The sequence below is a fragment of the Natator depressus genome, chromosome 5 (genome assembly GCF_965152275.1).
Source record: "Natator depressus isolate rNatDep1 chromosome 5, rNatDep2.hap1, whole genome shotgun sequence".
NCBI lineage: Eukaryota > Metazoa > Chordata > Testudines > Cheloniidae > Natator > Natator depressus.
Window position 1 is genome coordinate 19,979,945 of NC_134238.1, and position 12,377 is coordinate 19,992,321.

Sequence of the window (12,377 nt, forward strand, 5' to 3'; positions counted from 1 at the left end):
AAGTGCAGGTCTTCCTGGCTGATACCAGCACACTTCTATGATCAGCATTCCACTCGCTCATGCATAAGACAAGGCAAAGTGCTGACCTATGGCATCTGACCAGCAGGAAAAAGGGACCAGCCTTACAACCCTACAGAAACCTGCCAGCAACAACCTTCAGGATTGCAACCCACAGGTTAAGATCCACTGTTCTCCAGTAACCCAACAGAGCCTTTGTTATGTTCCCAGCAGTGCTACTTAATTATTGCAACTAGCTAAGGACCTGTGTTCTTGCAGTGTCTCTCTCAGAAACGTGCTTCCTAGAAAAATAATCCCAACAGAGCAACCTTTATTAACTTAAAAACCAAATATTTGTATCTGAGATCCTTCTAATTACATACTATTTGTATTAAGAGAAAAATTCCACACTTCTATAGAAACGGGAAAGGAAATGTTTTTCTTTGATGAGAAGATACGAGGGTTTTATCAGTTGAAATAATATTAGATGGAAGCCCCTTTTAGGAGAAGGGAGCTGAAAGAGAACCTTTATTCTTATTGGGAAGATTATGCAACCAGTATGGTATTCTGGTAGGGGGAAATGCATGGTGCTTTTTTAACTGTTAGGTGGGGATTTGGGCAGGTAAGAACAGCATTTGCACATTGATCGCTTACATAGGGGATGGAATAGTTACTGTCTGGTAACAATTAGCCACAATAATCAAGTATCTAAGATAAGACTAAATGGTTTTATGTATCGAACCATGGGAATATGAATATTTTGTGTGGTGACTAGTCCTGGAGGTAGACATGGGATACTACTTGTATAGTTCTTTACATCTGACAATCACCAAGCTCTTACAAACATAGATATCATTATACCCATTTTACAGATAGAGAAATTGAGGTACATTTGAGGTTAGTGACCTTTTTCAATGCCACACAGCAAGCATATGCCACAGCTGTGCATAGAAATGAGTTCTGCTTCCAGAGCCTGTGCTCTGACCATTAGACTCCTTTGCTTCCACACCAAAACAGGATTGTCGGACTAGGATAAGTGTGCACTTACAAGTACAGTACTGGAACAGACTGTTGCTTGTTAAGAGCTTGCATCTGTGTCCTAAATCCCTACTGAAATAAATCTTGGCCTGATTTTTTGAAAATATGCATTTTTATTAGTATACATCTGTGTATGAGGAATGAGTAGCCTTAGTCTGAATGCAGGATTATAACCCATGGACTCTGATAGAGCTCTGACACAGGCTTCCTCTGTTGCCTTCACAGAATTACTTAACTGCTCTGCCTCTGTTTCCCCATCTATAAAATAAGAATAATAATGAAGTCCCTCGGTTACTGGAGTGTGTGAAAAACATGGAATGTCTGTAAAGACCCTGGAAAATGCAGGTGCCATACAAAGGCACTTATATATTTGCATCCAGTCACTCTACATGATTGCATTGCCAGGATGAACAGGAAAAACAAGTATTGCAGCTACAGTCATGCAGTTAGTTCTCCCATAATGCTCCTGCCCATTCTTCAGTGACAGATATGACATCTCAGGGCACTGGCTCTGTCATCGCCAAGCCTCCCTTCTCCCAGAAGCATGAAGGCCGGAGATTAGCTGAAGCGATATCAGCTAGTCTCAGCTCTGCCTAGTTTCCACTACCACCACCAACGTGTCAGTGCAGGCCCAAGAGCATCCCAGGCAAAACTGCTCTGCCATTCTTCATACCTTTGTTCAGAACAGATCTTTTGTATGGCACTATGGTATTGGAGTAAGTTCAGTAAAAAATACTCATTGATACACCTTTAAAACGTAGTCTGCACTCCCGCAGTGCTGTCCTGCTGGGACTTGCTGTAGCCATGGTTATTCTGGGGCAGAGTGCTGGTCCCTTACATTTCCCTAAAGCTTGCAGCAAATTTATAGCGGTCTCCTGCATGGGAACATGAGGCCAAGGGAATCTAATCTCTCCCCTTCCCTCTAGGGTACCCACAGTGAGCAATCTGAACTTCAGTCCCACATACTGTTGTTATGTTTATTTTGGGGTATAGTGTAATTTTTTTTTTTACAAGCTTGGGTTTGATTAGTTCCCACTGTATTCACCAGCTGTGTCCATAGAGGCAGTTTTTCCCAGGTTGGGAAGCCTCCCCTATGGGAAAGCAGCTTTAAACTCCAACCAGAGCTCCACAAGTCCCATCAGTGGAGGCTGTGAGGGAGATGTGCTTTCCACCCACTTGTGGGCTGTGTCAGCCATCATCTGGCCACTGGCTTAGCAGCTAAAGTCTGCAGCTAAACCTTAACTCCAGGCAGGCTTTCTGCCAGTGGGAGCCAGGCAATAAATCTTGACCCAGTATATTAATGTATAGGTATTTTCTATTTGGCTGGATGTTTCCCAGTTTGGCGGAGGCGCTTGGATTTATTCCTGTTTGTACCAGTTTGACTGAATTTTTAACATATGCCAAGCATGCCGGCAGCCCTGAATAGCTGGCTTTTTTATGAATTGTATAAATTTAAATAAATAAATTAAAAAATATATTTGTACTCTGAATCAGATTTCCTGAGGGGGGGGGAAGGGTAAAAATAGAACAGTTTGAGCTCCCTTAGTGCCACGGGCAATAGATAGGTATGCGTTGTGTTAGGATGGGTCAGTATCAGTTTTGTAAAAGTCCATGAGTAGCTCTTCTGCACTGTGGTTTACACAAATGACTGTGTCAGGTGTGATCGGAATCTGTATCTGGCTGGGACAGTACACAGGTTGTACTAATCTTAAGGATGTGGAAACAATGAAATTCCCCTATAAAAGAATATATCTGGATATAAGAGACCTGGTGCTTCCCTGTGAATGCTAGGTTTGCACCTGCCTTTGTTTTGGTCTGTGGTCTTGGTGCAATGTGCCCATTCCATCACGCACAGCTTTAGCTCTCAAAGAAGACATACAGACCAGCTGCGGGAGGGGGTTAATCTCTGGCCACATACTACCGCTGCTGAGTGTTATAAATGAATTAACATGAAACTTGTTGCTTTTCAGGAAAATGCATGCCTTACCAAACACTGGGAGGAAAAATACTCCTGACAGAAACATGTGAATCCTTGCTTATGGGCAGAAATACTGTCTGAACTATGCTTCTGAAATTTTCAGTGAATGCACATAGGGATCAGACCAGGTTTACTAGATAACAACATTGGGATTAGATTGTTAATCAAGTTTTTGATAAAAGAACAGGAGTACTTGTGGCACCTTAGAGACTAACAAATTTATTAGAGCATAAGCTTTCGTGGGCTACAGCCCACTTCATCGGATGCATAGAATGGAACATATAGTAAGATATATACACACATACAGATACATTGGAAGTTACCATACAAACTATAAAAAGAAAAGGAGTACTTGTGGCACCTTAGAGACTAACAAATTTATTCAAAGCTTATGCTCAGATAAATTTGTTAGTCTCTAAGGTGCCACAAGTACTCCTTTTCTTTTTGCAAATACAGACTAACACGGCTGCTACTCTGAAACCTGTCATACAAACTGTGAGAGGCTAATTAGTTAAGATGAGCTATTATCAGCAGGAGAAAAAAAAATAATCAAGATGGCCCATTTAGACAGTTGACAAGAAGGTGTGAGGATACATATTTATTCAAGTGACACCATCATAGGACTTAATCACATTAGCCACGCCATCAGGGGCTCATTCACCTGCACATCTACCAGTGTGATATATGCCATCATGTGCCAGCAATGCCCCTCTGCCATGTACATTGCCAAACTGGACAGTCTCTACGGAAAAGAATAGATGGACACAAATCTGACATCAGGAATCATAACATTCAAAAACCGGCAGGAGAACACTTCAACCTCTCTGGCCACTCAGTAAAAAATTTAAGGGTGGCAATTTTGCAACAGAAAAGCTTCAAAAACAGACTCCAGTGAGAAACTGCTGAGCTTGAATTAATATGCAAACTAGAGCCATTAACTTGGGTTTGAATAAAGACTGGGAGTGGCTGGGTCATTACACATATTGAATCTATTTCCCTAAGTTAAGTATCCTCATACCTTCTTGTCAACTGTCTAAATGGGCCATCTTGATTATCACTACAAAAGTTTTTTGTTTTTTTTCTTCTGCTGATAATAGCTCATCTTAACTAATTAGCCTCTCACAGTTTGTATGGCAACTTCCAACTTATCTGTATATATATATCTATATACCTATATATAGATATATCTATCTATCTATCTATCTGTCTTACTATATGTTCCATTCTATGCATCCAGTGAAGTGGGCTGTAGCCCACGAAAGCTTATGCTCAAATAAATTTGTTAGTCTCTAAGGTGCCACAAGTCCTCCTGTTCTTTTTGCGGATACAGACTAACATGGCTGCTACTCTGAAACTCGTTTTTTATATGCTTTCATCACTCAGCAGTCTGCAAAAATGCCTGAATGATTTTTAGTTTTATTCAAAGAGCTATAACAAATAAAAGGAAACAGGGACATCTTCTATAGTGCTATCCTGAGAAGTACATTAATTGTTATATTCATTATTTTATTGCATATATTGATGAAGTAAAAGAAGATGAGGTAAATAAAAATGATAAGAAAGATTTTATGTATTTTTATTGAATCTAATGCTTATCCCTTATCCATGTATTGCTGCTACATAGTTTGAAAGTGGCTCAGATAGCTCACTTGTCAGAGAAAGCTTTAATCGATGCTTGGCTGGTCTTTGCATACTTTTTCATATGTAAACTACAAGAGTGTGCAATCCTGTTATATCATTTATTTGAGCATAAGCTTTCGTGAGCTACATGCATCCGATGAAGTGAACTGTAGCTCACGAAAGCTTATGCTCAAATAAATTGGTTAGTCTCTAAGGTGCCACAAGTACTCCTTTTCTTTTTGCGAATACAGACTAACACGGCTGTTACTCTGAAACCTAAAATAAGAAAAACTTCATTACGTTACAATCAAAGTTGCTAAGTGCAGTTCAAGAGGAGCTTTGTACCACTGAGCACACATTTTTTCTGAAAAATAAAAAAAATGGAAATACTAAGAATATGAAACAATTTTGACACCAGTCTTGGCACCCACTTCCTGCACAAAACATGAGAGAGAACTCTCAATAACTAAAGCACCTACTTTTACAGATGAAAAAATAGTTCCAATAATTTTTTAAACCCACTAAAATATTCCTGAAGCTAGGGCATACACTTAGTGGTGTGGAATAAAGGTTTAAATGGCACTCACGTGTATTTGTGGCTTTGTCACTTATAAGTAATTGGCCATCCCAAACTCATGCCAACAGCTTTTATACCACACTTCATTAGCATATATTCCATATAAAACATGAGCAGAGGAGAGAATTAAACAGTATAGATTTTTTTTAAATCTTATTTTTATAGGAAATATTTGACCTAAGCATAGTTCAAAAAGAGATATCTTCTCTTCATTGAGAAAATAACATTTCACATTGTATCCTTTTTTTCCCCTTTTGCGCACACATTCTCTTGTTAGGCTGTTGAGAGGTATACTTCATCCCTTCCTTCCCTGTCTCCGAAAATGTACATTTGCTCCAAGCCCCCTTCCCAGTTATACTTATTTAAAGACCAGAATTGAGAAACATCTGATCTGGTCCCGGAACATTTTTAACTGTGCTATAAATACCCCTTTGGAGAATTAGAAACCGTTCCCTCTTTTAGCCTGGCATATCAGAAGATATCAAACATTAACATCATGACTCAGACATTATTGGGATGGGGCCAAACAAGTTGATAGACTAAGTTACATATTTTTGGAGCTTGAACAAAGGTATTGATGCTTTCTTTCCTGTCGTTTTGAGGCTTGTGGCGTTGGACTCTACATAGGCTTTGCAGTAGAGTAATACAAAACATGTTATACTACTGTTTTTTTAAAAACAAGTCTTAAAATTCTTAACATTTCTAAATGTGTGCCTTTTGTAAGCTGTGACGTGAATAAAATATAAGATGATGTGAAAGTTAATGGAATTGTTTGGGATGATCTTCGGCATTCTCTCATTTGCAGTCAGAGCGAATAGCAATAATAGCCATATCCTGCCCTCTAATAAGGCATCTTCATGCCACTCCAGCAGTATGTAGGGGATGAAAGGGACATGGCTGGGATGTTACTGTACCGAGAGATTCTCTGCTATGAAACAGCTCCACAGAGGACAGTTGTGGCTTTATATAGTTTAGAGTAATCTTGAGGCCGCTCTAACTTACACTGAAGGCTGAACTGGCCCCCAGCAACCCCAGAGATCAGAAAAGCACAACGGTGGATGACAGCTACCTTTACCACCTCACCAATCAGCTGCACTGAGTGGAGTTCCGGCACAGTTACAATCCGACCCAGAGTATCTATATGTGTGTATGTTATGTTAAGGATTTAGAAAGGAGTTTTTTTGTTGATCAGTTATAATGACATTAGTTGTGTAAAATGATTGCAATTACAACTCAATTGCAGACTTTACTAATGTGAGTAATCTGATTGAAAGCAGTGTGACTGCTCCCATTAGTGAGGACTGCAGGCTTTCCAAAGAGACACTCATAATTTTGTATTGCTTTTGTATTTGCCATGACTTAACATGACTTAACATATTGGGGGTGTCCTCAGCGATAAGTATTTAGAGTTAAATCATCTGTAATTTAAATTACAGATGAAGCTTGATAAAATTACTTAATTGGGCCTGGACAGACTTCAATTAATATATTTTTATCTCATGTGCATCTCTTAAAGTACTAATGCATCTGAAATCACATTGCTAGATGAGAAAGCTGTAGATTTCACCTCTTCTTATGTAACAAAAATCATCTGTTCTTCTCAATGTGCACTTAAATGACAGTTACTTTAATGAAAAATCATAGTTTTATTAACACTTAGCATTCATATATATGTATAATGTAAATTAAGAACAACAGCTAAGATGTAGATTTTTAAGGCAGAGGAGTTGTTCTAAAAATCAGTGCCTCTTCACCAGCCAGTCAGTGGTGCTCATTTGCATATACTCTGAAAAGCAATCTTGCCTTAATGTGTGTTGAACTTCTGCCATGCCTGTAATGTTCTTAAATAGGGATTGCTGACAGGTGAGTCTAGCTGTGTCTTAGTAGCGCTTGCAGTATTTTAAAACAAAGTGATTCATTCAACGCAGGAAACCAAATTGAATGAATTCAGTATTTTCAGTGCCTCTAGAAGCTCTTCCTTCTCCTCCCTCTAACTAGTTAAAAGTGCTTAGCTGAATTGAATAGTAATACTACAAAAGCTGTATTTTCAAGCTGCTTCTAAACTTTTGCTAAACAATAAAATATAAAAATACTTTGTATGACATTCTCTATTTGCTTTGTCCCAGGTTTTGTGATATGTATTCAGTACTACAGCTAGATAATTTGTTAACAAGGCCTTTTTAACACTTTGGACAGATGCACATACTGTTTTCAATCTTCATGGTTAATTATTCGATTTTGTATTTGATGCCAGAACACCCTGACTCCTAATCACTGCTCATTGTTGGAAGTCCATTATATTCTAACTGTTTGAGTGCTCCCGTTGACCTTGAACTGACATTATAAGCTGTGCCTAATCTTTTCACTCTATATTTCTAATGCCTCTTTTCTTTTTCCCCCTCTTTGTCTGATCCCTGTTTAGCATCACAATGGGGCTGCCTCTGAGTCCAGCAGCTGACTCCGCCCGCTCTGCACGACATGCTCTCTCACTCATTGCCACTGCCAGACCACCCGCCTTCATAACAACTATAGCCAAGGAGGTGAGAAAAACCTCAGTGTTCACTGAGCTGCACTTTCAAAAGAATAATGATCTCAGCGTGCAACAAAGTTTTTGGTTGGTTTTTATATTAATTCTTTTCAGCTCCAGTATTAGCAGACAGAAATAAAAAATAGTCAAATCTCCTTTACAACTGCCCCAAAATTTAGCTGTTTTGGGGAAACAAAATGGGTTATCATTTTTAAATATTTGGCGGTATGCAGGATTATGCAACAGTATCTTAATAACTGATACACCAGGTCACTTGATGAGTTGAAAATGGCTTAACCTGTTGTGTCCTGATGTACTGGGTGTATAACCTTCCAATTCACATATAGAGCAGTGGGCAAAATCCCAAAGGATTTACTAGGTTTTTTTCTTAGCCTTTACCTAGGCAATGCAAATACTGCGTGATTCGGGACTGAATGGAAATTGAGCATTGCATTTGGGATTTGGTCCAGCAGACATACGTTGTTGGATGAAAGAATTTGGTGTTTTAGGGACCAAATTCTGCTCTCATTTTTCTTCTTCTGTCACGCAGGCTACTCGGGTTCAGGGATTTTTCCTTTTCTCATTTCACTGTTGGGGAAGGGAGTCTAACAAGTGTTCCTTTGGGGGAAATAGGAAGGTATTCTTGGGAGGGACTCACAGGTCTCCTTCCCAGACCATCATCCAACCCATCTTTAGTGATGGGTGTTTCTTCTGGGTCCTCCCCAATCCAGTCCTAGGTTCTTTGGGTGTAGCATAGAAGCTAGGATCCCCTTTCTACCCCAGTCATCCTCCCATCTCCTTGGTGCATCTGATTTTAGAAGCAGCTGCAGCCTTTGCAGGTCCTGCACCATGCTGATTATGTGTGAGTGTACCTAGACATGGGGTTGGCAAAAGAAGGCCAGCAAGGAGGTAGTCATTGAAGGGCCCCTAAATGTCCAGAATAACATTTGGTATTGTATATCATTTTTAAGTCCAAGACTGGCCATTTATTCACCCTGACCCTCCCATTTTGTGAAAGTGAGGATCAGTAAAGAAAGTGGACCAACATTTTAAGGACTGTATGTGGAATAATAATTAAAACACATTCAAAGGCTACATTCAAAAGCCACGGTCAGGCTGGAAGGGCATAGCAAGTGGGGTTCCACAGGGATCAGTTTGGGTCCAGTTCAGTATCTTCATCAATGATTTAGATAATGACATAGAGAGTACACTTATAATGTTTGTAGACAATACCAAAGTGGGAGGGGTTGCAAGTGCTTTGGAGGATAGAATTAAAACTCAAAATGAGCTGGACAAACTAGAGAAATGGTCTGAAGTAAATAGGATGAAATTCAAGAAGGACAATGCAAAGTATGCCACTTTGGAAGGAACAATCAGTTGCACACATACAAAATGGTAAATACCTGTCTAGGAAGGAGTACTGCAGAAAGGGATATGAGGGTCATAGTAGATCACAAGCTAAATATGAGTCAACAGTGTAATACTGTTGCAAAAAAAGCAAACATCATTCTGGGATGTATTAGCAGGAGTGTTATAAGCATCCGATGAAGTGAGCTGTAGCTAACGAAAGCTTATGCTCAAATAAATTTATTAGTCTCTAAAGTGCCACAAGTAGTCCTTTTCTTTTTGCGAATACAGACTAACACGGCTGCTACTCTGAAGACAAGAGAAGTAATTCTTCCGCTCTACTCCGCTCTGATTAGGCCTCAACTAGAGTATTGTGTCCAGTTTTGGGCACCACATTTCAGGAAAGGTGCGAACAAACTGGAGAGAGTCCAGAGAAGAGCGACAAAAATGACTAAAGGTCTAGAAAACATGACCTATGAGGGAAGATTGAAAAAACTGGGTTTGTTTAGTCTGGAAAAGAGAAGACTGAGAGGGCACATAATGGTTTTCAAGTATGTAAAAGGTTGTTACAAGGAGGAAGAAAAAAATGTGTTTTTCTTAACTCTGAAGTTAGGACAAAAAGCTTTCCGCTGTCAGGGTGGTTAAGCACTGGAATTAATTGCCCAGGGAGGTTGTGGAATCTCCATCATTGGAGATTTTTAAGAGCAGGTTAGACAAACACCTGTCAGGGATGGTCTAGATAATACTTAGTCCTGCCATGAGTGCAGGGGACTGGACTAGATGACCTCTCGAGGTCCCTTGCAATTCTATGATTCAAATGAGTTCTGCAAAATACAGATGTTCTTAATGTAATATTTTAGTCCAAATGTTGAACATTTGTCCTTAAATCTCAAACAAAAACTGTTTCTTTTCTGTATATTTCACAAATGATATTTCTGGATTGGTCATCAGATGTCTTTATTCCTAGTGAATGATGTGGAAAAATGTCATTTTGCATAATTAATATGTAATTTGTAATTCCTCTGGTTTCTTCCCTCAGCCTAGTGATAGTACCTCAGTCTTCATCCATGCCTCAGTCTTAGACGGTGGGCTAATTATTCCACTGTGCCAGCCAAATCAAAGGTGCAGTCACAGAGTTAGGTGTAATTAGCAAACAGAAATAATCACCACCCCTGCCTCTTTACTTAACCTCCTTATTGGCTTTATGTACACATTGAAGAAGAGGTGTGACAAGGTAGAAGTGCAGTAGCCCATATGAACACTTGGAGTCCTCTGACTGCTGCTAGAGACCGTAGACATGTTGAAACCTGATCTGGTATTAAGAAACTAACATGGAAAGCTCATGCTAAGTATAGTTGAAACATATGTGGACAGCAGTAGTTAAATATATAATCCTATTCCTTTTGTAGGTGCATAGACACACTGCGCTGGCAGCAAACACTCAGTCTCAACAGAATATTCACACTACAGCTCTTGCTCGGGCTAAAGGAGAGATCCTAAGAGTCATCGAAATACTAATAGATAAAATGCCCACAGATGTTGTGGATCTTCTTGTAGAGGTAAGAATATGCTGTAATGTCTGTATAGCATAGTTTTTAATAAATCAATGAATAATACATTGCACGTAAACTCAATTGGAAATTGTAAAGTGCCATCTACCTTTACAGCACCATGGAACATATGTTATTTTTTAAAATAACACATCTGAGGCCATAGGACTCTGTCCCTGTCTCAAAGGGCTTAAAAACTGAGCAGAAAACAGATATACAAATGACTAGGTAAGGTGCAACAGAAGTGAGATCAGTGAGCAGTGATGTTTAGCACACCTTGTTCTAATTTTTTTCCTTTATCTGTTTTTAGGTAAACAATTTTTTAAGGGGAGGACTTGGGCTGAGAAGTAATGTATTTTCAGGAGGCCTTTGAAAATGGTTAAGTGGTTGCATTGAAGACAGGGTTGCAGAGAGGGTTTCTGACATGAGGGCTACATAAAAGGATGTATGGAGATGGACAAAATGGAATAGTTTAATCCTGTAGCTTGGGCAAAATGAAGAGGCCAAGGGTTGAAAAGACCAGAGCAGAGAGTTGGGTAGGATTTAATTGGTAAGGACAAGCTAGCAAAATAATTTGTTGGCAATTTGGATGTGGTTGTAACAGCAGCATTTTGAATGGATTGAAGAGGGAAAGTTTTCTCTTTCAAATGCATATTCATTAAGGCTGAAGGAGATTGTTAAAGAATCCACCATACCGTGTGATTTGCTTAACTTTGGTGTTCCTGTTCACATTCCCTCTTAATATAACTAGCACAAAATGTGGTGTTCCTTCTCAGGCCTTCACTAGCAGACACTTGCCTGTGTTTATAGCTTTGTAAAATGTGTACTGTTACTGTGAATGAGAATTTGCAGCAATTCCCAGTACCATTGCCATTGCAAATTCCAATATGTTGCAGTGCAGTCAGATTTGTTTGTGCAAATAACAATTTATACTAAGGTACCAAAAATATAATTAAACGCAAGATCTAGAAAACTCTATAACTGTTCAGAATTTAACTTTTGTTATGAACAATAAAATCAAATATTGTTATACAATTGTAACTTTTGTTTCCAAGGTTATGGACATCCTCATGTACTGCCTTGAAGGATCCTTGGTCAAAAAAAAGGGACTTCAGGAATGCTTTCCAGCCATCTGCAGGTAAAAGCATTGAAGGAAATGATTTGTGATAAATATATTATCTTGCTATAGCTTACTTATAGCCATAACATTTACACCTTAAAACTTCAGATTTACAGAGTATTTTAAGTACCGTAGAACCTCAAAGTTATGAATACAGGTGTTATGAACTGACCTGTTAATCACACACCTCATTTGGAACTGGAAGTACACAATCAAGCAGCAGCAGAGACCAAAAAAAAAAAAAAGGCAAATACAGTACAATACTGTGTTCATAGAATTGGAAGGGACCTCAGGAGGTCATCTAGTCAACCCCCTGCTCAGAGCAGGACCAATCCCCCAATTTTTGCCCCAGATCCCTAAATGGCCCCCTTAAGGATTGAACTCACAACCCTGAGTTTAGCAGGCCTATGCTCAAACCACTGAGCGATCCCTCCCTCTGAGGGATAAACTACACGTACACGTACTAAACTACTAAACGTAAACGTTAAACGTAAACTACTAAAAAAAAAGAGAAAGCAGCATTTTTCTTCTGCATAGTAAAGTTTCAGAGCTGAATTAAGTCAATGTTCAGTTGTAAACTTTTGAAAGAACCATAACATTTTGTTCAGAGTTACGAACAACCT

The 12,377-nt window shown here is 39.2% G+C and overlaps 1 protein-coding gene across 2 annotated transcripts in view; it reads left to right on the forward strand.

Moving 5' to 3' along the window:
- WDR7 (WD repeat domain 7) overlaps positions 1-12,377 on the forward strand; it is a 346,874-nt gene that overhangs the window by 266,292 nt on the left and 68,205 nt on the right. For both annotated transcript variants that reach the window (XM_074952395.1, XM_074952396.1), the window contains 3 exons: positions 7,633-7,750; positions 10,494-10,643; positions 11,690-11,772. In XM_074952395.1, coding sequence (XP_074808496.1) covers positions 7,633-7,750; positions 10,494-10,643; positions 11,690-11,772 — 351 coding nt within the window. The remainder of the gene's footprint in view (positions 1-7,632; positions 7,751-10,493; positions 10,644-11,689; positions 11,773-12,377) is intronic.